General features: G+C 37.8%; 3 protein-coding genes across 3 annotated transcripts; 1 reads left to right on the top strand and 2 right to left on the bottom strand.

The window, feature by feature from the left end:
- The first annotated feature begins 5,467 nt into the window (after window positions 1-5,467).
- LOC146480068 (uncharacterized) lies at window positions 5,468-14,702 on the top strand. Its single transcript, XM_085110156.1, has 8 exons — window positions 5,468-5,779; window positions 6,361-6,662; window positions 7,845-7,973; window positions 9,109-9,273; window positions 10,182-10,220; window positions 10,324-10,353; window positions 11,116-11,256; window positions 12,963-14,702. Exons 1-8 carry the CDS (start codon window positions 5,661-5,663, stop codon window positions 13,481-13,483), a joined length of 1,446 nt encoding a protein of 481 aa, XP_084966282.1. The 5' UTR covers window positions 5,468-5,660; the 3' UTR covers window positions 13,484-14,702.
- Window positions 14,521-20,074, bottom strand: LOC146480067 (uncharacterized). The gene is made up of 2 exons (XM_085110161.1): window positions 19,762-20,074; window positions 14,521-17,399 (listed from the first exon to the last, which is right to left on the bottom strand). The coding sequence occupies exons 1-2, from the start codon at window positions 19,998-20,000 to the stop codon at window positions 16,592-16,594; spliced, it is 1,047 nt and encodes a 348-aa protein (XP_084966287.1). The 5' UTR covers window positions 20,001-20,074; the 3' UTR covers window positions 14,521-16,591.
- A 1,278-nt stretch (window positions 20,075-21,352) lies between these two features.
- LOC146480066 (uncharacterized) lies at window positions 21,353-25,848 on the bottom strand. Its single transcript, XM_085110163.1, has 2 exons — window positions 25,568-25,848; window positions 21,353-23,978 (listed from the first exon to the last, which is right to left on the bottom strand). The coding sequence occupies exons 1-2, from the start codon at window positions 25,804-25,806 to the stop codon at window positions 23,171-23,173; spliced, it is 1,047 nt and encodes a 348-aa protein (XP_084966289.1). The 5' UTR covers window positions 25,807-25,848; the 3' UTR covers window positions 21,353-23,170.
- Window positions 25,849-27,236: the final 1,388 nt, after the last annotated feature.

Here is a 27,236-nt window from a genome sequence, read left to right as displayed (position 1 = left end):
ATCGAAATGTTACCCTTTTTTTTTTTTTTTTTTGAAAGACGTTATAATAATTTATGCATTAGGTTTGGCTCATGAAAAGTTCAACGTCTGAATCAAAGCTGTTTCAAAGCCGAAATTCCCGGCTGATCCAGGCAGGAAGAACGGCTTAGCCGTTCCAAATTGAAACACCCGTTCTCAGCTGATCCAGAGGCCGAACTTTTCATGTCCTTAATTCGAGCTATTAGGTTCGGCTCATGAAAAGTTCGGCGTCTGAACTAGGCCTTAGGCCCGGTTCAGAGGCCGAACTTTTCATGAGCCGAACTTAATTCAAATCCACTTCGGTCCAAATCACGAAAATCCCGACTTTTGATTCATACGCTATGATAAGTTATGCATTAGGTTCGGCTCATGAAAAGTTCGACGTCCGAATCAAAGCCGTTCCAAAGCCGAAATTGCCGGCTAAGCCGTTCCAAATTTAAACAGCCGTTCTCAAGTAATTCAGACGCCGAACTTTCCATGTACTCAATTCAAAGTATTAGGTTCGGCTCATGAAAAGTTCGGCGTCTGAACTAGGGTGTCAACTTTTGCAAGGCATACGTGTCCTTTTGTTATAAATTGTAACATACCTATTTCATTACACTGAAATAAGAAAATAAAAGTTGTGTGAGCAAATTTTCCTTTTCGAGGTTATAGTGTCTTATTTCTTCAGATTCTTTTCCACATTTTCCACGAAATTCGGCCGTTAACTCATTTGGGATAACGGCCGAATTTGGGTATCCTGTTATAACCGAACGAAATTCGGCCGTTAACTCATTTGGGATAACGGCCGAATTTGGGTTTCCTGTTATAACCGAACGAAATTCGGCCGTTAACTCATTTCGGATAACGGCCGAATTCGGGTTTCCTATTATATTCCGAACGAAATTCGGCCGTTAACTCATTTGGGATAACGGCCGAATTTGGGTTTCCCGTTATGACCGAACGAAATTCGGCCGTTAACTCATTTGGGATAACGGCCGAATTTGGGTTTCCTGTTATAACCGAACGAAATTCGGCCGTTAACTCATTTCGGATAACGGCCGAATTCGGGTTTCCTATTATATTCCGAACGAAATTCGGCCGTTAACTCATTTGGGATAACGGCCGAATTTGGGTTTCCTGTTATGACCGAACGAAATTCGGCCGTTAACTCATTTGGGATAACGGCCGAATTTGGGTTTCCTGTTAAAACCGAACGAAATTCGGCCGTTAACTCATTTCGGATAATGGCCGAATTCGGGTTTCCTATTATATTCCGAACGAAATTCGGCCGTTAACTCATTTGGGATAACGGCCGAATTTGGGTTTCCTATATTTATATACCGATCGAAATTCGGCCGTTAAGCCATTTGGGATAACGGCCGAATTTGGGTTTCCTATTATAACCGAACGAAATTCGGCCGTTAATTCATTTGGGATAACGGCCGAATTTTGGTTTCCAATAATATAGCGAACGAAATTCGGCCGTTAAGTCAATTGGAATAACGGCCGAGTTTCGATCGGTAAATAGTGGATAATTAATTTCACAGAACTAGAAAACGGCCGAAAAAGTGTTCCTATATACCGAACAAGATAATGCCGTAATTCGTGAATATAATAATTCCCGGCATCTTTAGCACTGTACAACAGGCGCTCTGATCCGGTGTGCAAGCCGACAAACAGTCACATGTTTCAGTAGGATTTACGAGCTCAAACATCCCACGCATTGATTAACCAAATTGATTCATTGTTGAGTGTATTATTGTATACCGACAAACAAAAGGAAGAAGATTAAGACAGACAGCGGCTCTTGTATTTTATATAAGGTTTAATAAAGAATTTCATGAAGCTGCTAGGGATGATATTTCATCTACGCACACATTATTTTGGTGGCGTAGGAGAAAACAACGGAGAAGTCTTTCAAAAATTAAATAGAACTGATCACAGTTGGCAAGCTTTCGTCACTAGCTAAACTGTGTGGTAGGCGTAATCGGGGAGGGGGAGTGCTGGAAGCGAGAAAAATTGACGCAGGCGACATGTAGCAAGCGGAACAAATGTTGCCCAATTTTCCGGGATCACATTGGCTACTGACTTGACATTTCAACTCTCCAACATTTTTAATATAATCCACTTCCTGGCCGAATAATTACACGATTAAAACGGTTGTTAATCATTCTGACGGCTACGAGACAGACGGATTATTCTTCAATAGTTTTTGTGCCCGGGTTTTACTTTCTTACACTTTTTCTATTTCCTTTAACAAGAGCGTAGCACATATGCTCCACAGCATGAACCACTTGGGAGTCCAGCCTCAGTCTCGTTTGTCTGTTTACGGGATTCAGCTATTTTGCATTTGAATGAAAAAGAACGTGATATTGTTTGGTACCAATTTTACCTCTTCTTGAAAATTAGAAACAATAATAATTTGTCCCGGATGTTTGATGGTATAAACTTGTCGCCAACGTAATTCAAGTGGCTGATGTCGCGCGTCTTTAGGGCGGGGCCGCACCCTTTCCCCTCCTACCAACAGGGCTAAAACAGCAGACGACCGTCTGAGAATTAAGCACGGTTTTTAATATAAAATCAAAAGGTTCTTAGCAGGACGTTTTAGCCATCAATATATATTTGACGCATTTACATTTTCATGAACTTGGTGTCAGCGTCATCGTGCGTAAGAAAGTTTGAAAGCATGATCTTGTTTATTAGGAAAAGGTACGGTTATTTCCTGTCAAATAATAGACCGCCCCAGCCTCTTACAAGTGTGAACTCTTCAAGCTTTTGTATCACTCGGAAACTTTTATACTTTTGAGAGACACCTCGTTACTGACTTGTGAGCCCAAAACAGCTCAATACAAATTTACAATGGCTCATCGATATGCCCGAGCAGTGCAATGTTTCCTCGAGTGTGATGACCGACAAAGGTGGGAGTTGTTTTCGATCTAATTAATCGTGCTTGAATGTTTATGAAAAATTCAAATTTCCATTGTCTTTTATTCCTTTTATAACTACACCAAATATAGAAGCTAACTAATCAAAAGCTCCTGAGGCAAACCGCATCGATTAAACAATTGACGTGATCTCGCCTACATGTCAGTATGTTGCCGACATGGATCAGTTGAAAATTCTTGAGGAAACAAAAGATTGCAAACAGGCAGATCGACAAATACAAAGAAGAAATGAACAACACAAGAGACTTTTCTCTTATTAATTTAATGTAATTTTATAGTATCAGTATTGTCTATTGTCTAGATCGCATGTGAGTAAGCCATTGGATTACAACATGCGATTGTTTGAACAAACAATTCTTCTTTCTCTTCTCCTCCTTCTTGCCCGCCGTTTTTGTCGATTTATTTTTAAATATTGATAAAACTGTTTGACTCCCACTGTGCACAACTTGCAAAACAAGCATCACAAGAGCAAGATATTTTTGAAATAAGCCGCTAATTGGAACTCAAGCTAAGTTCAGTTTTTATGTGAGTCATGGTCTCCCACTCCTCCCCACACTACGACTTCCCGTAAACACGATCGCGTGTGAGGCTCTTTTGAACAGTCAGGGAACACTTCAAGGATCTTCAAGGATTTCAAGCGGCTCATAAGCAAGATTAAAATGTTTTACATTAACGTTTATAGAATTTCCATTTTTCGAATGTGACTCAGGTAGGAAGAGGTTAGAAAATCCATAAAATATGAAGCCCGGCAATAACCGACGCCATTGTAAATATTTTTCACTATGAATAGTGAGTGTTTCCTGCTGTTCAATTCCTAGAGACTGTTTTATCTGTTTCTACATAGTTATCAACATTTATACAATGCAGTAAAATGATACAATGTACAATATCCCAGTTCGTTTCGAGTTAAAAAGTATACATGTAACTCTAGAAGCATAAAAGTAGTAAGACAACTATTCAGTTTACAAGTCACAGTCCCGGGTTTGTAGAGACTAGAAATGACTGGTCAACTCTGTTGAGGGCTGTTGTCACGGTCCTAGCTTTCTCGATATTAATTTCTGGATTTTTAGACCTTGCTTGTTCTCCATTTCTCTAAGGATTGTAGAGTGCCAGGGAGCGAAGTGGATCTGAAATCGTAAGGTGTAGTACGTGCTCCACATGAGCTATTTAAACCATGCTAAATGCTCGGGGCTTCTTTTGCATGCTGACATGATGAGTCACAACTCCTGAAGTGTTAGAAACAGTCAGAAAGAGATATTGCCTGGGGGAACGATGTCTATTTTAAAAGAAGACGGAGGCAGTCAATTTCGAAATAAAAACGTGCATGGGAAACTTTTATTGATTTCAAATTTCCAAGAAGGTCGAAAGCTATTAAAACTCGAAAAGTACGATATTGAATGGGCGGAAACCAGCGACTGACAAATTTAGGAGTATTTTGTTTTTACCGCCAACCGTGATGGAATTGACTCTTGCTCAATAAAACATTCCGTTCAGGCCACATAGTCTCTCCTCTCTAAAACTATGCGAGAATTTATGAATTTCTATCAGACGACGTAACTTTATATTAAACCTGTACGACAGGCCTTTCAATCTCGTGTGACTAGGCTGGCAGATTCTTATGGGGTGGTGATACCTGTAGTAGTTGTTTACAAGCTTTCGTTGCCTTTCAAGAAAATGTGTGTCTCAGTTACTGAACATAGAAACGGAGTTTGCACACAAACTGAAGTTGGGGAATCTTTTCGCACGCAAATATTCTGTAATCAGCGTGTAAAATATTCCCCGCAAGAGCCTCCGGCCATTGCAATCTTACAGTACTGTACCGACAACACGAATACGGTTTTCTATTAACAAAATGTTGCTCCAAAAAAATTCCACTCTTGATTTATGATTTAAATTGTCTCAACCTTCGCTGTGACTAAACAGGAAAATCTAACACCCACGTCCCCCAATTGAGCAGTAATGACAATCGTGAAGGTACGAGAGGTATCTATATCTTGTCAAGGGCTCTCGTCAATATCATATGCTGGCTGGATGTATTTCATGTCGCAGATGCGCTCAACCGGAAATTGCTTTTAACTTGACTTTTTCGTTTATTGCAACCAATAACGGAAATAGCAACTTGTGGGCACCTTGCGTAAACCGTGCTGAAGACAATCGCACTTCCTGCAATAAACTGTGATCCGCTAAGAGGTTCTGCAAAGCCATATTTGACCTTTCATCGTAAAAGCCTTACCCACTATGACGTCACTAAGTGTCGGTTCGATTACTGTGGGAGGGAGAGTAAAATGAAATATATTCAATTTGTTCCAGACTGGAATATTATTGGGGTTTTTTCCCTTAAAATTTTCCAGCAAGATAAATTTTATTATAGATGACCGCTTTTTCTTCAAAATTTATGGCGTTGTTGCAATTCATGGTAATTTTTCATTCTTAATATATCACTCTTACCCCTCCCCCATTAGTAAGAAGATGTCATCTTTCCGGGGGTGTGTTTCGGCATGCAGAAAGATGTGCGGTTTCTTTGGTGCCATGACGTAACTTCCTAGAACAAGTATTTTAGCGGTGAATGGGCTCGTATAACCACCAAATTGACTTTTGTTTCGACATTTACAAAACGTCTTGCAGTGGGAGGTCGACAAAAGAGTCAAAGGCTCTATAATTTGACTGGTGTTCTAACATTTTCGTGGAGCAATATAACTTAAGCTTTTTGAATATATGGCGCCATCACCGAGACAAACTTGTGGACTGACGGTTGTGTTTTGTTTATCGCTGTTGTTTACTGGGTCTTCACCTGAAATATTACCATCGATTTTATGGAATCCAGAAAACCCACTGTGAGTATCATCCTTTCGCGTAAATAAGCTTGGTGAGAGCTTTAGCACCTACTTTATGAACTCGCTGACAATTTGGTGCGATTGTAAAAAGGAAGACGAAAATAGCGCAAATTCTAACTTCATGCCTGCACACATTTCCTATGCTGAGTTTTGCTTAAAAAAAATCCAAGTTGTAAAGGTAAATAGGCCGTCATTAGGAACGGCAACTGTTTCAAGAAACTTAACCAGGCGACTTAACGCAAAGTTTTACGAAGGTAAACTTTTTAACGGCGCGAAGTGCTTTGATGTACGTATACTGTAAGTCAGTACCTTGGCAACGCGCTTACATCTGTCTGTTTTGTAATTTGTTCAAGTTTTTAAAGAGTTCAGGCGTACGGCAAAAGGTATTTACTTCTTTTCTCAAGCAAAATGGTTCAAATGTTCACCACGGAAGTTCTGTAATATGCCAACATTTACAAAGCATTTTCCTTCCATTTATAAACAAAGGATATTGATCAAGTGCATAACTTATTAAGAAATAAATAGTGGCAAATTGCCAAAGTTTGAGCCGGTGGTCTAAATGCTTTTGTGTTCTATTTTAGGTTTCAATATCTTGGTGATTCTGCAAGAAATGTCATGTTGTTTGACAAGCTTCCAATAGTTTGCCCTAGCTTGGCCCAATACCCAGTCAGGAGAGAAGATGTCTATTCTAAAGACAGGCTTTATGAAAACCTGTTTCTGGTGGACAAAGCAGGTTATGATAACTGTAATGCCACCACGGGTCATAAAATTTTATTTTGTGACAAACCATTAGACAACATACATACAACTTTGGTGTTCCAATCAACAAGTGCAGATCCCTTGAATCCGTTGTTTCATCGAGGGAATGAGTACTATTTTATAAGTAAGTGTTGGCTTCTTTTTAACAAATCGATGGCAGTTATCTTTGGTCTGTACTCTTACAGGTCATAAAATGACATCATAAAAATTTTATGATATTATATTCAGAAATCAAGTGGAACATGGCAAGTGGTTTCACTGCCAAGTTTTGAACATTTTATTGCATCATTTCATTGTCTATAGGAGTACAGTCCATGGATAACTGCTATTGATTTGCTTTTTACAATAACATGGAAAGATACAAATGGAATTGGCTTTTGTTCCCTTGCGAAACTGTGTGTGTTACATCTGACATCATTTTTATTGTCTGCACTCTAATAGGCAATAGGCAGATTTAGCAACAGAATGGGAACATCATTTGAGGACGCCAGAGCTCGCGGAATAGTCTGGACACGAGTCTATTTTGACTATCTTATGGGTGTTCTTGATGCACGCGCCGTTGTCAACTGACATTCCCGTTCTGTTGCTAAATCAGCCTAATAGCTATGAGCCAATGAGCATGTGAGAATTTTGTTAGTTACAATTTTTGTAAAATTTTGAACTTTCCATTTCCTCTTCCCAGAGTGGGAGTGTCGCTTTCACAGCTAAATGAAAATTACTATATTTAAAGGGTTTATGAGAAAACTGAGATACATACTGGGACGAATTTGGGTTTAACTTTGGCAGAAGGGGAGATGGATCTGAAAGCCAAAGGTTAAAAGGAAAGTATGAAGGTAAATTGGAATTTTCAGTAGGGTGGGGAGGAGATCCAAACCCCTCCCCCAAAGGGGTGTTGATACATGTAACACTGTAAAATGGCCTAAACCTTCTACCACCCAGCAATCTTCTGGGCCCAGTTGTTCAAAGCCTTATTAAACTAATCCTGGGTTAATGTAAACTTTGATTTGAGTATATTTACTAATCCATTAAGGATTTGTCCAAAAGATTTTTGTCCCTTAATAGTTTTGCCTTAGACTGTTCTTTACCATAAGCTAAAAATGAGCCTTTAAAATCATTTTTAGTGAGGGAGATGAAAACCTTGGTTAATTTTTAATCGTGGATTGGCGTTAACCAGCCTTTGAACAACTAGGCCCTGATCCATCATGTCAGACTACTAATACCATGAATGCAGTGCCTTAATTGTTTATATCTGTTTTAATTCAAAATTATCTTTAGTTAATATTTGTATTTTTTTTTTAATGTACAGATACTGCCTCAGGATTAGTGGATACACTATCCAACCTGGAAGGAGGGCGTTGTAAAAATGGCCAGATGAAAATGAAGATTTATGTGTGTAAAGATACCAATGATCCTAAGTGCCGAGACGGAAATAAAGGTCTGTTAGTTTCAAAAATGTATTTATTAACTTTTTACTTTTAGTTTCTCATCACCATTGAAGTTGGTAAAAATAAAGCATGTATATAGCTGAATGTCATATTCAGTTCTTTGAGCCAAAACAGACTTACTAATTATGCATAATATTATGTAAGTTTGTCAAGAGCAAACATGATGGACGTCTTTAAGCTTTTTACGGAAACTGTGTGTTTTTGAAGATGTGAAGATTCAAGAACTACTCTCACAGTTTCCTGTTTATCAATTATGTTAAGAATCTGCTAGAAAATACAAAAATTGCCAGTCACAGGAATGGTTTCTGCAAGCAGGTCAATTAATCTGCAAATAATAGTTAGTACAAGTCATCATTAAATTTTGCTACATGACGTGATAAAAATAAATTAACATTGATTCCAGCCATTAGTTACCTTTCCTGTTTAGTGCAACATTTGACACATTTTCTCACTTAATTACATTTAAAACAATTATGCTCAATCTAAATGTTGGCATTTTCAGAAGTAAGCCCATTGTCTATGTGACAAATTTGCCGTTGACTCCATTGAAAGAAAGTCCAAGAAAAATTCAAAACCTGTAACTTGTAGATTACTTCCATGATCAAGGTAATCATCACCTCAGCCTTATAACTACAAAAAATAAATCTAAATTATGCAGTTGTTGTCAACAAGTGGAGGATAACAAGGTTTGGGTCACCCTATCCTGAGGATCGCATGTAGTGTTCTAGTCCTAAGTTAAACCATGCATGTACTGCTGTGTAGCTTATATGATTTCTTGTGTTGTATTTATTTGGTATTGCTGCTTCTTGTTACACTTTGCAGCTGAAATAATAATTAAATAACATCAATTTGATGGGTAATTTGCAACAAACACCCCCTTTGTTATACTTGTAGATATCTACCCCATCTTTTATTGAAATAATAGACCTATTTACCAATATTTGTTTTCAACCACGGAAATGTAGTAAACTATTTCAGTCTCTAATAGTACATGTGATTTCCCCTCGGAAACAAATGAAATATTTTTATAACTGCCAAGCCTGGCATTCACATGTACACATCATAAAAATGGTGTTAAGTACCTTTAAAATCTAACATGTTTTTAATTGTATGTTGGATCACCAGTTGTACACGGTGGCTGGTCTGACTGGAGTCAGTGTAATGATGGTCTCCAGACTCGGCAGTGTGACAACCCCTATCCAGCAAATGGTGGATTACCTTGTGTTGGTGACTCTAGAAGACCTTGTTCCACAAAAGCTTCTCAAACATTAGAATGTAAAGGCATCTCATGTAAGTACATGACTTTGTATTTATAATTTATTAAGAATGAGTCAACTCCACCTTCAGAAACCACTTGCTGTTTGCTGTTGCTGAGTTGATGCATGTGGCAAATTATTAACATGTGTACTTATCTCTGGGTTTTTCTCGGATTGCATATGATAATGTTCATAATCTGTGATTTGTACAATAAAAAAAATTGAAGGGGTGCGTGGAATAAGACCCTTAGTGACTTTTGATGTGAGTTCAAATTCTCCTTTTGTTTCACAAGTGAATACAAGACAACTATGAAGGAGAATCTAGCAATTTATTAGAAGTCACTTAGGGCTCTGTTCCAGGCACCCCTTCAATTGAGGGGCTCGGTTGAAAACAAGATAAATGACAAATTGGCCTTTAAAATCCAAATTTTGACAAAAAATGGAATCCTCTACTGTGGCCTATAGACCACCTCTTTGTCTAGCTTTAAACAGATAAAAATAGAAATCATTTCAAGCATCACTTAACGGTTGCTTCAGGTTTTAGGCTAAGTCATTTCTGGCACAATAACCAGTCTGTATGCATGCCACATTTATGGTCACTTATTTACCTCCATTTACCACCAGGTCCTTCACAAATCATATAGATGAAGTTTAGGATAAAATTGAACCACACGATATCTTTCAAGAAAACATCCCTACCCCTCCCATGGAAGGTTTTGTTGTCCCCCCCCCCCCCCCCTGCCCCACTTGGAAAATTCCATTTTACAGTAGCTTCATACTTTCCCGTTCTTCTTAAAACTTTGCATTTTTGAGACCCATCCCCTCCCCCTTGGGAGTTGAAATGACCTCATTCCCCATGGGCTGACAATTGGTTATATTCTGGAGCCTCAAATGATACCAATATTTATAAACCATTTTGTCTCTCTCCCTTGCTATATGCAGGTACCACTAATACTGATAAGGAAACGACAACACAGCCAGGTACAGTGTAGTATTCAATTTTCACAGCTCCAACTTTCTTAATTGATTACTGATGTACAATGTATTTGGCTGACTGAATTTCTTGTCTGTACCACACCTGTAGGTATCCCATCAAGAGGCAGCAGGACTGGAGGTATGTTTTGACCAACATTTATTAAAAAATAAGAAGTTTTAAACTGTTTAACTTGTGAGCGGTGTTTCCTTATAAAAAAGGCTGTAAATTAATCTAGCTTCCCATGTACAGCTGTAATTGTTTTTATGAGAGTCAATATGTTACTCTTCTTATTACAAGAGCGATAATGCTATCAACTATCTGTAGTGACTTGAAAATGGCAAGAAGGAAAAAGAATATCGGAATAAAATCAATTTTGATTGAGTGGAAAGATGAAAAAATTATAGAAAAACTACAACTTTGCTTTATTCTGTTAACAAATTAGTAACAAAGCACAAAAAATAGAAACCACCAAGAAAAAGACATTGAGGGTGCAAGTAACAAAATAAATTACAGTGAACACATTCACAAGACAGCATAAACAGCACTTGAGACATATGTACTTTGGGTGCCACTATACATGAACAGGTATGCCCCAAGTGCTCTCTCCTCCGCAGAGGCTCCGCTGAGAAAAGTGAGTGCAGGCGTAAAATTCTGTGGAAGGCGACGGCGGGAGCCGCCAAGTCAACCCGCTCAGCTTTTGCGCCTGCACTCACTTCGTTCAGCGGATACACATAACACCCCATCGAAGCTCTGCGGAGGAGAGAGCCCCAAGTGGTAGTTTACCTTGAATAATTATGCAAATTGCAATGACATGTACCTTCAGGAACTAGCTGAATTGTACATTTTATTTCTTTATTACTTTAATTTATTTAAATATAATATACCATTTTTTATATCTAGATGAGCTGACAGAGAGTGAACTACACATGAGCAAAGGATTTCTTGCTGGAATATGTCTCATTGTTTTGGTGGTTGGGTTGGTAGTTGGTTCAGTGTTAACCTTGCTGCTGTGCCGGATGCAGAGGCTGAAAAAGAAAACAAGTAAGGACATGTACATTTGTCGATAGGCATCAGATAACACATTTTCTGATTAACTCGCAAGATAGTCAGAGATGCTATCTAGAATGTAATGTGCACTTCCAGAAAATATCCATACTCTCCCAATGGAAGGTTTTTGTTTTGCACCCCCACCCCGTAGGAAATTATGGTTAAGCTTCATACTTTGCTTCTAAAATTTTGGCTTATAAAACCTCCCTCCCCCTAGGAATTTCCAATTACCTTCCATGGGGTGGGTATGGAATTTTTCTTGAAGTGCACAATTATGAGCAGAGTCTAATGTGGTTTAAATTACATCTACCATTGATCAACTGTTAGAAACTCACGGCCTAAGAGGTTTATACCATGCACAAGGGCTCTTTACTTTTTCATAGCACACAGGTGTGGAAGTTAATTTTTGTGTTGAGTTTTCTAACCCTTCCAGATTTTTCTGACTTGTCAAATACAAAATGATACATTAGACATCTCTGATCATCTGGTATGATCAGAGATAATTGAACAAAATAGACAGCATTTCTATTTTTGCAAAGTATCCCAGATTTCTATGATGGTCAGTGATCATTCCCTCATATACAACACATTAAACATAATGTTAGCAGTAATTATGTTTAGCTCAGTACCAAGGTATTACTTAATCGCATGTTTCAATTTGGGCACTTTCCAACCTCGGTGTTCAATTTAGGAAAATCTGGGCTGAACATTCAGGAATTTTTTTTTTTTTTTTTTTAACAGCTTTATTGACCATCACACATGTTAAATACATATATCTTATTCGATGGTTTTACATATAATACGCGCGGATATTTTGCGAGTTGCGTAGTATTTTTCCGAGCCCCGAAGGGGCGAGGAAAAATACGAGCAATGAGCAAAATGTCCGCGAGTATTATATGTAAAACCATCGAATAAGAGATTTATTATTCCACTACAAAAAGATTTTGTTATTTTGGCTTCTCTGTTTTGGTAACAGTTTTCAAATGCACCCGGCATCAACTGTCCATCGGTATATGGCGCGTACGAATGATGTAAACAACACAGAAAGCTAGTTAAATGTCTTTAATTTGATTAGATAAAATGAAAAGATAAATGACAAGTGAAACTTGTTTTCGAGTCTGCATCGTTTCAAAAACTATTCTTCGTCCAGTCCGGACATTGTTGCTCCTTTTTTCTGCCTTTTCCGTCCGTATTCGCTCTGTTGTAAACCGGTCAAACCGGGACACTACAGTGTATTACGGTCTCATATTTTGCGCGTTCTCTTGACCTTATTTGGTGAAATGACATAATAGTGGAATAATAAAATAAACTAAACAACTAGAAAGAAATGAAAAATACGTGAAAAGTGATAAGGTCAAAAGGGCAGGTGCGAACGGGACGCGAGGACCCATGCGAGGCACCTCCCATGATACAATTTTCCTGACATATCGGCAAGAGCTGGCAGGGGCAGTTGTGGAACCATGAAATCACTGATTGCCTCAATATATTAAAGCCAGGCCTCACCAACAATCTGATCTCCATTGAATAGTTCAATGACTGTGTTTACCTGTCTGATGCACTGATTGATAGCAGTGACAACTACAGCTACCTTAAATTTAGAGTGCATGTCACTGAGGTTGAGGCAGTTTGTAATAGTCTTATTATCTCTCTTTAGTTTTTTGTGCTATGTACCTTATCATTTGTTTCTTTACCTCTTGTAGGTGTCAAGATTACAAGAGTACCTAGTGCATTGTCATCACGTCCAATCTCAATGTTTTCTACAGTGAGTGAAATTTCAAGAATCTCAGCATTTTCGACAGTCGATGGCACTTCAAGCGCATGTCCAACGTCAACAATTTCGACAGTTGATGGAACTTCAAATGCATGTCCGACGTCAACAATTTCAACAGTTGATGGAACTTCAAACACATGTCCAACGTCAACAATTTTGACAGTTGATGGAACTTCAAATGCATGTCCGACGTCAACAATTTCGACAGTTGATGGAACTTCAAACACATGTCCAACGTCAACGTTTCCAACAGTTGGTGAAAGTTCAAACACATGTCCAACGTCAACATTTTCAACAGTTGGTGAAAATTCAAATGCATGTCCAACCTCAACATTTTCGACAGTTGGTGAAAGTTCAAATGCATGTCCAACCTCAGCATTTTCCACAGCTATGCGTCCAATCTCGACATTTTCTACAGTCAGTGAAAGTGCAAAAATGGTGCACACATAGCAAGTACAAAAAGAAAAACCCTGTAACTAATATTTTTGTGGCGCTGTTTAACATTATATAGGTAGTACTTTAAAATAAATAGCAAGCAAGGCATGTACACTTTGCAATTTTTTTTCTTTTGTGTAGCCAGCTACATGTACATTAAGGACAAATTATATCAGTAGCAAACACTAAATGGATGTATTATATTTTTTTAAGTTTCACATGAAATGGAACATTACATTATTCGCATACAATGTGTTCTCACAAGTTTTAAATTTGTGATTCTCAATTTTCATGCTCTGGGTACATGAAAAAATTAACAAAACCTTGGGGCTTTTATTTTCTTTGAAATTGCAAAAACATTTTAACTACTGGTCTTTGATTTTGCAATATAACGTTTGCTCGAAATTTCAGAGAAGATAAAGTAACAGCAATGGTTGGCACAATGTACCTGATTGTATATACTGTATAGCACCTTTCATAATCCGATGAAGTCCTCCAGTTTACTAGTATTTATTTAAATTGCAGTGGGTAACTTGAACCCTTTTTTACACCGTTGAAAATTTTTCTTTTTAAAGAAAGGTAAATTTCTTACTAGCAAATATAACCACAAAATTTATTAATTATTTTATCATTCTTTTTGTGGTTGCCTGAGTGTATGTTTTATTCACTAACACATTGGTGGTGTTAATTTTGAGGCATATAGTGTAGCGACAAGATATTTTGTAAGTTTCTGGCTGTTTATTTTACTATCAAAATCTTAAAAACAAAAAACAGCATGCAACAAAAATGTACATAAAATTATAGAAGAACATGTATAACTGTATGGATGTGTTGTTCCAGGACAGAAGGTATTTTGGTTTGGAGTGCCCACCCCCATCCCTCTAGAAATTTCAATGTACCGGTTGCTTCATAGTTTCTTATTAAAACTTTGACTGCTGAGTCTCCTTTCCCTTAGAAATTCCAAGGACCTTTTACAGGGGGGATGGATATTTCCAGGAAATGCACATTACATTATTTTATTTTATTTATTTTAAACAATAAAAATTTTAGAATGTGTAAAATTGCCTTGCATGTATGATTTTAATGGTACCTGGCTTACAAAACATTAAATGCTTGTATTTTTTCTATGAAGAGTTGTATATACTTAGGAATTTTTCTATTTTATATATATATGTATATACCTACAGATAGAACATGTGAAGCTTATAAATAAATGCATTGTGCCTTTACATGACTGCATTATTCTCACAAGTGAATACTGAGTGAATAAGCCTTGGGCATACTCTGCCTGTAAACAAAAGAGTGCAAGATATTTGAAGCGTGAGTTGCGCATGCAAGTGGCAAAGCCGTGAGTAACGCACTACTCACGGCTTCAAGAGACTTGCCCCCCGACCTGGAAATATCATGCTCACTCAGGTTTTTGCGTTCTTCCCTGCGGATTCTTGAGCAATAGAGAGACTGCTCGCAGTCTATAATGTAATATGATATATGATATACAGGTTCTTCTGATGCCGTTTCTAGCCCCAATCTGCGATTAACAGTCCAATGTGTTTACAAACATAGTGAAGACTAATAACAATATGACTAGCTTGTGAGCAGGTTCAATGCTTGAAACTGAATTTTGTCTTCGGGCTTTCTTTTCGCAGCTGTGGACATAACTGCAAAAGGTCACTCATCTACCTATTTCTTTCGTGGCCGGTATGGAGTTCAAAATATATCATTTTCATACATTTCACATTCATTTATCTTCACATCTACGGGTATTATGACAAATTGTTAATGCATGTGACGTATGACCAGCTCCCAGTTGGCTTGATTGCACAGTTGGTACAGAACTGCACCAATATCACAGAGGCCATTGGTTCACATCATGTTCAAGCCTGAATTTGTCAGGCTTATTAAGTTAGAAACAAAGTTTTGTATTTATTTTCTAATCTGAGGACTTGACCTACCAGTCAGCTTCTGTTTTATCTTAAAAACTCGCAAAGAAAAACAAGCAGTGGCCCTAGAGGAAGCATGGTTGATTTCTTTTGTTTGGTTATAAACGGAGAAGAAATAAATCATTTGACATGCTTTCCTCTTTTTGATTCAGATTTTAGGCTAACTTAATGAGCCTTTAAATCAAACAATACTGTAAATACAGTGGAACCTCTCCTTACGGACACCTCTATAATATGGACACCTCTCTATTACTGACAGTTCACTTGGTCCCTGAGAGACCGAAATCCATTAAAATGGACACTTACTCCTGTCCCCTTGGTGTCCGTAATAAAGAAGTTTGACTGTACATTGCTGTAAATTGTATTGTGGAAACTTCCTATGTGACACAGCCGCACATGGCTGGTGTAGAGGCCAAGTGTTCATTAAGGTGATGCATCTCATAAACCAGGTAACCATTTCACAACAGAGGTATGTATGACTGCATACAGTCTTGGTGAATTCTCAATGAATGCTGCATTGCCTTTTCACATTAAACAATGAACACCTGGCATGACCAGGGCCCACTGACTTTTCATCAACTGGGTCACACCAGCTGCTACACATGCAGGTCTGTTTCGTATGGGGCTGATCACGGTTCAGCAGCGCCATACCTTGTATGATAATTTACGTCCTTGAAAAATGTCAAATTCTAAACTTGTTCCAAACATAGGGAACAGTTTTCCTGTTCTTTTTAAGGACAGTGCCTCCTAATGAATAAGTATTTTTGTGTGGTTTATGACTGTGGGGAAAGCAGATCTTGGCAAGGGCTATTGAAATCCAAAAAGGAAATAAGGGGTAACGATGCATTTTTTAGAGATAATTAAGCAACAATTATTCTAAAAAACAAAATACAAAGCAATGTATGGCATTTTTTTTCCAACTTGAAGCTTTATTATCTCTGAAAATGCATGGTTACCCCAAATTTTCTTTTTGGATACCAAGAGCACTTGCTGAGTTCTGTTTTCTCCACATAGTTTTGAACTGGGCAAAAATATCCCTGTATTGGTAGGCACCACCCATAGGAAACTCAAGTATCTCGAGAAGCGGAGAACGTATGCGCTGTCACAAAAGTAGGCAACATCCTTCATCCTACTAAGAAAATCTACAGTTATGTGTAGCAGCAAAAACTGCCAGTTGCTTTGACTAATTTTCAAATACAGCTTTTGAAATTTCTCCACTGCGTTGAATTTCTAGGGCTGCTGTAAACTCCTGCAGGTGAAAAGTACGCATTCCTAATTTCTCAAAGCTCAAATATTGTGGTCCCATGTCCTGTACAATCTGCATAGCAGAAGTAAACGTAAAAGGATTAATCCTTGATGCAATAATCTTCAGTTCCTTGGCATAGATTTCATGTGGATCTATTTTGGCTTCAGAGCCAGAGGGTGATATTCCAAAAAGAAGAAATTTGCCACCTTGACGCAGCCATTTCACTCCTTGTTCGAGTGACTTGGGATCTCCAGTACAGTCAATAACAATGTCAAAACCCCATTCTTCATCACCATCGTTTTTTGCATTTCTTGCTTCCGAAACTAGAATCTCAGGATGCACGACCTGGAAGCCAAAGTTGAGCTTTTGTGCGATTTTCTGCCGTCCTTTCAACAACTCTGTGACGATAACTTCGCGGTAGCCTCGGAAGTGTAGCAGACACATAAAGAGGAGCCCCATAGGGCCAGCACCACAAATTAACATTTCTGAATCAGGGGAGATAGGCTGTAAGAGATTCCAACCATGAACAATGCACGACATTGGCTCAAGTAACAAACCCAGCTCAAAGGAAAGCTGATGAGGTAAATGAATGACATTCTTGGCTGGTAACCGGCAATACTGTGCCCATCCACCATTACGTTTTACACCAATTGTGGCCTTCAAACCCTCAACTTTGCAGAAATGAGGGAGTCCTTTGGCACAGTTGTCACACATTCCACAACTACTGTTTGGGTTAATAACCACACTGTGAAATAAGAAAACAATTTAAATTCATACATGTACAGTACATGTAACTACATTCAACTCTTGCCTTGCGGATACCCCGCTATTACGGACAGCAGCTAAATCTGTTTGGCTGAAATAAATTCCCATTATTGCGGACTCTCGCTATAAAGGACAATAACTTGTGGTCCCAAGGGTGTTTGCAATAAAGTATACTGTATACAGTTCAGCCAGTATATATGGGCTGCAAGTGTAACTGTATTTCAATTTATGCCAAACAATTTGTTATTATCATTAAAGAAGGTTGTTTTACATTTTTGCTCACTCAGGTTTGCCTAATAAATTATGCACATATTAGAGTTAAGAAACATCTTGCTGTTATATGTAATTTGTTTTGCAATAATTTTATGCTACCACTGAAGCATGTATAAAATGAACACTGATGAGACAATTCTCATCAAATCCTGCAATGTACATGAAATGCCCATGATTTTCGCTCAGACATGCACAAAAAGCTTTGCGCACAATGGTGCCCACGCATAACCTAGAATTCCAACCCCGTGTATTTTAAAATCTGTCCCCAAGATGACCATCTCTCTAGACTGGCCATTTTATCTTGTCCAAACCTACAAATCATTCACTTCAGTACTGGTATAAATAAGTGGCTGACTCTCTAACAGTGAGCCCCTTATTAGCTTACAAGCATTCTGTCTGAGGGAGACAGTTGCAGTGTATAATTATCCAAAATCCCGACCCCAACGTAACCCCCAGCAGAATTTTGATAAAATTACCTTTTAATTAGCGTTCAAAGACTGACTTGGAGAAAACATTACCTCAAAATTAATATTGAAAAGCTCTTTGAGTCAAAGCAACAGCAAATTATCAGCTACATGCTTGATAAACACAAAAAGGAAAAAAATTGCGTCTTTTGAATGCAAATCTCTTCAGCCAAGTAGCAAGAAAAGGCTGGTCGACTTCAATCAAAACCTTATAAACCTTGGAAGCAAAATCTACTTTCAAACTAGATCAAGATGTTGAAAAAAACTAAGCTCACACCTCCAAACCGGATATGAGTCCTAGACCACCCCTCGCCTATGAATATAGTAAAAAAAAAAATAGTATTTGCAGATATGCAGATACGATGTGAGCTAGACCCGGGGTAGTCAATCGATAATATCGATAATCGATAGCATTCGATAACAATCGATAAAAATCGATTAATTTTTTCGAAATTTGATAAAAATCGATAAAATATTTCGTTGTGAGTAATCGATAATTATCGATTTTTGAATCAGGGCTATCGATTTTATCGAAACTGAATTATCGTTCCAATTTTCGAAACGGCAACACCTGAAGATATTAAAGAACTCGCAGAGACACTTATAACAACTTCCCTGTTCGTGAAACGATATAAATTGCTTCATTTTTTCTACAAACTTTTAGTATTACTCAGCGTGTGTTGTATTTGAATGAAATCCGATATAGATCCCTGGTTGATTATTCCACTGTTTTATTTATTTGCTGATGTAACACAATCGCACGCTCGTTGCTTTTTCACCCAGTCTTTAAAGGGAAAGATTTTCGTGATTTTTTGAGTAAAGATATAAACAAATCATCTAGACGCCCTCGTGTTCGTAATCTAAATTCTTCTTGTGCCCCATATTTCTTAGGTTAAACGTGGTTTCACAACCAACGGAACAAAGGACGAGAAAAAATTTAGACAACAATCTTGAAGCCGAGAACCCGGAAAAGGAAAAATAATTTACGTTTGTAATCGAACCCGGTTAATCGAACAATAAAATCAGGAAGAAAATCATAATGCAGTCTCTTGTACAGTGTTTGTCAACAAATCATTTCATTGCCGCCTTTGAAATCTACATTTAAAGAGTCACAATCAAACGCTCCCTCAACGGAAACAGGATAATTTTTATCGATTCAATAACGATCGATCAATCCGATAAAATCGATAACATTAACACTTCGTCGACGTGTGAGTATCGAATTTTATCGATTGACCGATAAAATCGATATCGTTTAAGTTCAATTTATCGATAGATATCGATTTATCGAATGATTTTCCGATATCAACTTTTATCGATTGACTACCCCGGGGCTAGACCACCCCTCCACTACGGGTATATAAAAAGAAGTGCACCCCTCGCCTATGAATATAGTAGTTATTATTATATCCAAGTGGATACCCGGAAACGAGGTGATCGTGCAACACGATTTAAGAACGATAAATGAAATATTTTGGACTTTTTTTTTGCTTCCTCCTATCCGCGTAACCTGTATAATTATTTTGACTGCCCTTTGAAGTGGCAGGGTATTCTGCAGTTATTAGGTTATACACTAGCATATCTCTACAGCTGTAGTTCACTCACCGATCGCCAACAGACACATGTTTGACTTCACTACCGGCTTCTTTCACAACGCCAACGAATTCATGACCCATGATAACAGATTTCTCGCAAGGAAACTTGCCTTCGAGAATCTTGAGATCTGTACCACTTATCGCCGAGTACGTTATTTTTATAACGACATCTAGAGGACTTTGAACGTGAGGTACAGGCCTGGTAATCACAGACAGATGTCCGTCCCATAGCTGCACCGCGTTGTTCATTGCTACCTGAGAAAAAAGCAAAAACGGTCGAAAACGAACAGTCGCTCGTCCGCCGTGATGGTATGATTGCCGGACGTGAGTGACTGGGTCGAGGCGCTTCTGCGCCATGCGCGCCAAATGGGTGGGCTAATACCAGTTTTTTCAAATCGATCCGATATGAGTACGATATTAACCGATATTTAGCATTTTTCGATATCGATTTTGATTTTCAAAGAACCTGACTATCAAAGATACCGTGTATTTGGTATCGGACCACTCTTAATTAATATATTATTTTGCTGAAATTTTCCCCCTTCAATTATTTGTAAATAATAATTATAAGCTTAAATAAAGAAATTAAAGAAAAATACTTATTTAATAATATGTAAATAATTATGAAACACAAGTGCAGACATATAAAATAATAATAATTTAATCTGCTGGAGCAATTATTTATAAATAATGACATTCAGATTCGCACCAGGTGAATTCTAAGACTTGTATCTCATGACTTCCAGTGTGTTGAGCATAAACTTGTCCTTTAGATGTCATGGCTTTTGCCAAGCCGAGTAAATCCTGATATATTATTATTGATGTGTCATGACTTTTCGTCGCAGAGACAAACCAAAACACAAACATTTTTTGGAATGCTGTTTAAAGGGCAATTGACACAGTCAGAAAACAACACAGAGACATCATTTTTTAATTAAGGCATGCACACTTATATGCCTGTTTTTAAAATACATTTTGAAGATTCTATTAAACTCACAATAAAATCTCATACAAATTGAGGGAACGTGTTCTGAGCATGGTACTCTGTGATTTCACTGAATAAAGTCAGACCAGGGGGACTAACTTCGATCCAGACTTACACAGCGTATTTTCTGCTGATCACTGAAATATACAGTTTTTTTGACCTGTCCTTTATTCTTTTTTGTTTTTTTTCAAATTGTTGAAACAATAAGAAGGGACTCCTCCCAGCAAATCAGTAGAAGTATACCCTTAGGGTGGGGGTACTCGACCAAAAAAGTAAGTAATAGAGGGTTACGATTCTTTAACTGCATTGGTCCGAAAATGGGTAAAGATTTTAACCATTTTGATCTGAATGTCTGAGATTCATGAAGTTGTTTCCTAACGTTTAATTAACAATTTACTACTGTTGGACTAAAATAAGCTATCTTCAAGAAATATTACTAAGGATACACATTAAATTTAGGAGGGTTTCATGAACCTTAGCCCCAGCTCTAAGAAGGGCTTTTGGGAAATTGTTACTTTGTTCTGAAATAGTGTCAACCAGCTGGTAGACAACACCCAAAGTTACAAGGGATACTTGCACCACCACCCAGGGGAAAATTTCGAAAGTGCAAATAAAATAAAAGTGTGACAAACTTCAGTCTAATTAGCATTTTATTTTTGTCTTGGACTTAAATCATGGTCTGGTTACCATCAAATAGCAATAATATATTGCAATTTGTTAAAAATGTACCCAATCATGATGCAGGTCATACTGTTTTTATCATTCAATTCATAGAGTAGATGTAGAGTTATAGGTGACCAAGAATTATTCATCAGGAACTCCAGGGCTGTCAACTCTCCCAGATAATGTGGGAGTCTCCAGATTTTGAACCGCATCTCCCGGTCTCCAGATTTATGTCTGCAATCTCCCGGATATTTGATGAAGTTTGCTATTTGTTGTAGCCTTGACTTTCTGGCAAGGAAATCTGAAATTTTTAGCGTTGTTTCTGGTACTGTGGAATTTACGCTCCCCCCCGCCCCCCCCCCCCCCCCCCCCCAACTGAACCCGTGAATTTGGCCTTGATGCGACGCCTCTGTAAGGCGGTTTGTTATTGCCGGCCGGGGAAGTCATTTTCTCCATATTTGAAGACATGTGAGGTTGACAGCCCTGGAACTCCACTGGAACAATTTCTTCTCTGTTTTTCCATATTGCTTTATTTTGTATGTGAGCAAATTTCCGCCAGCAAAGGGTCTGCAAACCAAAGTATACTCCAATTCCCACATTGCCTAAAATTAACCAAAACTACAGATACATCACATGTATTTATCAACAGTCTGTATTGAATACATTTAATTAGTAGTCACTAATTTCTCAATAACTTATTCTAAAACAGACTGCGCACTATTGTGGTTGTTATATTGATTTTAATAATAATACTATTTACGTCCTGCCAACATTTTTAAATTTATAGGCATGACATTTTTCTCCCCAGAGTGCCAGGATTTTTCGTAGTGCTCTGATGATATCTGAAAATGTCCGAAGACTTTCGTCTAGCCAGTACATCGATCCATGCTTTGAATACTATTTTATAAGAAAGAGAAAGTTGATCATTCACAAGGATTTTTACTTTCTCTCATTGGTTTCAGTTTCTTTAAATAATTAATAATTACATTTTTCAAAATGTGTCAGTCAATGCTGTAATGGCTCTAATGCTTCTATCGAAGTTTTCGATATGTAGGCGTGACACTTGGCAGGTATAATATTATTGAGTCAATTATTGACTCAGAGGTTCAACCCTCAAAAATGTTCCATGAGTAGACAGACAATTAAATGTCAATTTCACAGTCCAATATTGATTATTGTTAAAATGAAATCAACTCTTATTATTTTCAGTATTACATTAATTTTAGATTAAGACTAATAAATAATATTAAAAGGAGCTATTTGAAGGCATAACATCTTTTCAAAACATTTAGAGTCTCCAACAACTGAATGTTATAAATTATTTGAACCATTTAAATACAAGATTACTATCCCACTGTCAATAAAGCAGCAACTGAAGGTTATTCAACACCAAAAAAATTAGCAATTTCTATGGCTTCAAAGGTGGTTTTCAATTTTTTTCATCACATTTTAAAGAAAAAAAACTGGACAACTGCTTGATTTGCTAAATCAAGTTCTCATTAAAACTATAGCAACTTGAAAGAAGGATAACTTAACTGTTGATGACAATGTTACACATCTGTCTTAATTTAGATCCACCGCTTCATTGTAAGGAAGTGTAAGCTTTATGAATTGTGCCTAATATAAATAATGTTTCTATTGTATTCTGAATTACCTCACTTCTGTCAATACATACCTAAATTCAAAAGTTAGAAAAAATTAATGTTACTTAATATTTTATTATTAGTTATTTCATTAACCAAAAACAAAGTTGTTTATTCTCACTATAACATCACATCTCAAATACAGCTTTGGAGATTTCAGCCCTGGAAAGAGCATCAAGAGCTGATTGGTAATTGGGTAAATCAAAGACTGCAATTCCTAACTTCTCATAATTCAAATATTTCTCTGCCATATCCTTTACTAACTGAATAGCTTTAGGGAAAGTAAAAGGATTTATGTGGGATCCAATGATTTTCAGTTCCTTGGCATACACTTCATGAGGATCTATTTTGATTGACGAATCTTTAGGGCAACACCCAAACACGAGCATCTTTCCTCCGCAGTGTAACCAGTTAATTGCCTGCTCAACTGCAGCTGGTGCACCAGTGCAATCAATGACAGCATCAAAGCCCCAGCTTTCATCACCAGAAAGTTTTGCTTCTCTTGAGTTATTCACCAAAACCTCAGGGTGTAAAACTTGATAGCCAGTGTCTAGCCCACATGCAAGGCTTCTCCGTCGTTCAGAGATCTCGCTGATGGTAACTTTCCTGTAGCCATGAAAATGAAGTAAACAGGCCCATAAAAGACCAATGATTCCTGAACCACAAATAAGAACATTTGACGATGTTGCTAATGGTGTTAGCAGATCAAAACCATGAGCAATGCATGAGTAGGGCTCACACAAAGCAGCTTGCCTCAGTGTTATCTGTGGCGGCACATGATGGATGGTTTCCGAAGAAACACGACAATATTGAGACCAGCCCCCATTGCGCCAAATGCCAACTGTGGAACGAATGCCACCAGTTTTACAGAAATGTGGCTGGCCTTTCTGACAGAATGAACATCTACCACAGTTTGTGTTTGGGTTGATCACCACACTGAAACAAAGATCAAATCAAGTATTAACAAACATCAATTATGAAAATCAATAATGCACCTATCATTAGCCTTTTCCCTCTCAAAAGGGTTAATTTCCCTCTCTAAGACTCTTGATTTGAAAGGGGACACAGAACAATGGAAGTTAAGTCAGATTGCCCCGTGCAGACATGCTTTTTTAGTGCTTTGGGTCCGGAAACTGAGGAGCAATTAAATTAGCGAAAAACAAAATTTGCTTTGACTTGTAGTTTTCAAAAGATGATTAGGACGCTCATATTGAGAGGTCATGAACAATTGGACAATAATGAATTCATTTTATTTCAAATTCTTGGTAATATTATTAGTTTGATAGCCAGCTCTATAAGCTTTAATTTAGTTTAAACCGGACACGCTAGCGCTACATTGCTTGGACGTGAGACACCTCTGAAAGTATATGGTAACCTTAAGTGGTGACTTGACTTAACATTCAAAGCATACATGTATTACCATTTGTTATTTCTTTATAAATTTGTGGAAGAAATAAAAATTTCAGAAGCCAATTCTCTCAAAAGATATAACATGCGACACACAGACTTTCTTTATCTTTTATAAAACCACTCATGAGTATCATTTTCCCTCCGAAATCAAAACTGTTGTTGCGACACCAGACTTGGATTGATGTGAGATTATAGTGCATTTAGCAGTTCTACAGAAGGGGACATTGTTTTCTGCAAGCAAGGCACTCAATGCTTGGCAGTTCCAAAGCCACAAACTTCCTGTATTTATGTATATACTAAATTTGTGACTGCAAGATAGTAATTTATTTTTCTGGTAATTTATTTGAAAGCTATATATGTGACTGGTCAAAATGACCAGCAAAGCAAACGTTTTTCTGGACAAATTGTCATCTTGACTGGACATACTTTGTCCATTTACTGGCCATTAATTTGAGCCTTTGAAAGCAATAAACTGACAGAACCAGTTCTAAGGTACATGTATGTTATCAAAGCAATGACACCAAACCACAAATTTAACCCCAACAGCTACAACAAGCAATCTTGTCACTTTTCTATGGAAGCCTGCGGGTTTAAGGTTTTATCAGATGTCACAGGTGTAACTTGAAGCACCTGCCAAATTTTGGGCAAAAACTATCAAAAATGTTAAAATATTCTCCCAAAATTACACAACTTCTATTTCAAAAAATTCCTAAAAATCTGTATGTTCAACGACTAAAAAGGGATTGAAAAGTCTTGATTAAATTTAGAATTCAACTAATGAAAATTCTTCAACGTAGGCGTGTCAAACTCAATTTGTTGGAAAGAAATAAGTGAACCTAACAATCAGCTGAAAATTTGCGCACAATGTTTGCACCGAGTTCACTACCTTGTAAACAGTTTAATTTACGACAATGATCTAGCTTGGTAAATGTCTAATGTCAACTTGGTTTGTTTGAAATAAAACAAATTCGTTTCAACAGACAAAAAAATCGGTGCCCTGCTTAAGCTTAAGATTCGCAAACAAATTTGGAATGTTTGACTGAGTAATAGCCTTTTCCTCTGTCTGGAACTTTATAATAAAATTAACACTAAAGCTAAGAGAGTTCAGTTCTTACCGATCTCCAACAGAAATCCCCTTTACTTGAGCACCAACTTCGCTGACAACTCCAGCAAATTCGTGGCCCAAGATGACAGATTTGGCGGACGGAAATTCACAGGCAAGGATGTGAAGATCTGTACCACATATTCCTGAGAAAGCTACCTTGACTAGCACCTCATTTGGTGATGAAACATGAGGGATAGGAGTAGTAATAACGGATAGTTGACCGTCCCACAGTTGAACCGCCGTGTTCATCTTGTGATCTTTCTTGTTCAACCTGACAACCTGCTGAAAAGCTGGGCACTATTCTTTTGTGATCCGCGTGATCCCACGTGAATGTCACGCGCGTCACGCACACATGTTTGGAGTCGTGTGTCACAATCTGCGCCTGTGTGTCACTTCATTTTAATGAAGCAAACAATGTTTAAAAACATCTTAATGTCTACAAAACAAAAATTTCCCTCGCGTCTTTGAGGTGAAAAAACTAAATTGTATATAAATACACCGTGACAGTGGAATAACGTGGGCTCCTGGTATCCCTACAGTCAAGCCAACGAGTAATCTCGTACCCAGATCTCCCACGGTCAGTCGGAGGAGAGTTACCCTCACATTTCGACATTCCCGAACCGACTGAGATTAGCCAACGAGTTATCCATGGTAACAAATAATCTGCACAAGGGATGGGGAGTTATCCCGAAGAAACGATATCATAAATGTATGCATGCTACAACCGGTTGCTAGGGAACGCATTCAGCATTTATAGCCTAGAGCACGCGCGCGTTTACAGGAATTACAGTCACGCTTCGAAGAGACGCGCCTGGAAACCAAGCTGTTACAGAAAAACGAAAGATCGTGGGAGAAAAGAGAGCGGTAGAAGGACGAGAACGGTAAGTAAAACTTTACAAATTTCATTTTGAACAATTTGTTAGGTTTGTCAACTACGCTCACTCATGTAAAGTTTGCAAGCACTCTAGTTTGTAAACGATCAGATATACAACACTGATCTTTGATGAACGATATAGTTTTTTTTATCCTGTTTTCATGTTATCGTTCTGTCTTTTTCCAGTTGTTGACTTACGTTTAAAGATGCACTGTCATTTTTTAATTCTAATTGAAAAAAACATTGATCTTAGGTACTTTAAATTTATCATGCGACTGGTTTGTTTCTTACTGACTAAAAAGTTTAGTTAAGTTTTCGATCGAGGCGCAGTTCCGTTATATACAAGTTTTTAAAAGAGGAATTCATAGCCATGTTTCTCCAAACTAAAATCGTTTTCCTAGCTCCACGATATCTTGTAAAAACATTGCGTTTTACAATGTAACCGTTTACTTTTACTTTTCGCTTTGAATTGAATCTGCATTAGAAATAAGCACCAGTACTGAATCTGCATCAGAATTACAATTTACTCCTCTCTTCTCACAGTTGTAAAAACGTTTTTCAACACTCCCCTATCGTAGCCTTCAGACTCTCCCCCAGCCTCCGTGACTTACTAGTTACAGCTAAATTCCCTTCTTTTTTCGACGAAACCATCCACTCCATTCCGGTTCTTTCCGTTGTGGTAAAAATTGTGCTATTTGACCCTACATCTTTGGTGGACTTACTAACTATACTTTCTTTTCGACCGTTCAAACGCGCCCCATTAAACCTAACCTGACCTGTGACACTAAAAACCTCATCTACATGA

Source organism: Pavona decussata, unplaced genomic scaffold (assembly GCF_977016875.1).
Source record: "Pavona decussata unplaced genomic scaffold, jaPavDecu1.1 SCAFFOLD_56, whole genome shotgun sequence".
NCBI lineage: Eukaryota > Metazoa > Cnidaria > Anthozoa > Scleractinia > Agariciidae > Pavona > Pavona decussata.
This window is presented reverse-complemented; position numbering and strand designations above follow the sequence as displayed.

Bases quoted from the DNA above. Each gene is read 5' to 3' on its own strand.
- LOC146480066 (XM_085110163.1), bottom strand. From the start codon at position 25,806: ATGAACACGGCGGTTCAACTGTGGGACGGTCAACTATCCGTTATTACT. The intron at 23,979-25,567 runs GTAAGAACTGAA...TCTTTGTTTCAG, and splicing joins GGGATTTCTGTTGGAGATCG to TGTGGTGATCAACCCAAACA.
- LOC146480068 (XM_085110156.1), top strand. From the start codon at position 5,661: ATGGCGCCATCACCGAGACAAACTTGTGGACTGACGGTTGTGTTTTGT. The intron at 6,663-7,844 runs GTAAGTGTTGGC...TTTAATGTACAG, and splicing joins GAATGAGTACTATTTTATAA to ATACTGCCTCAGGATTAGTG. The intron at 9,274-10,181 runs GTAAGTACATGA...TGCTATATGCAG, and splicing joins AGAATGTAAAGGCATCTCAT to GTACCACTAATACTGATAAG.
- LOC146480067 (XM_085110161.1), bottom strand. From the start codon at position 20,000: ATGAACAACGCGGTGCAGCTATGGGACGGACATCTGTCTGTGATTACC. The intron at 17,400-19,761 runs GTGAGTGAACTA...CTTATTTCACAG, and splicing joins CATGTGTCTGTTGGCGATCG to TGTGGTTATTAACCCAAACA.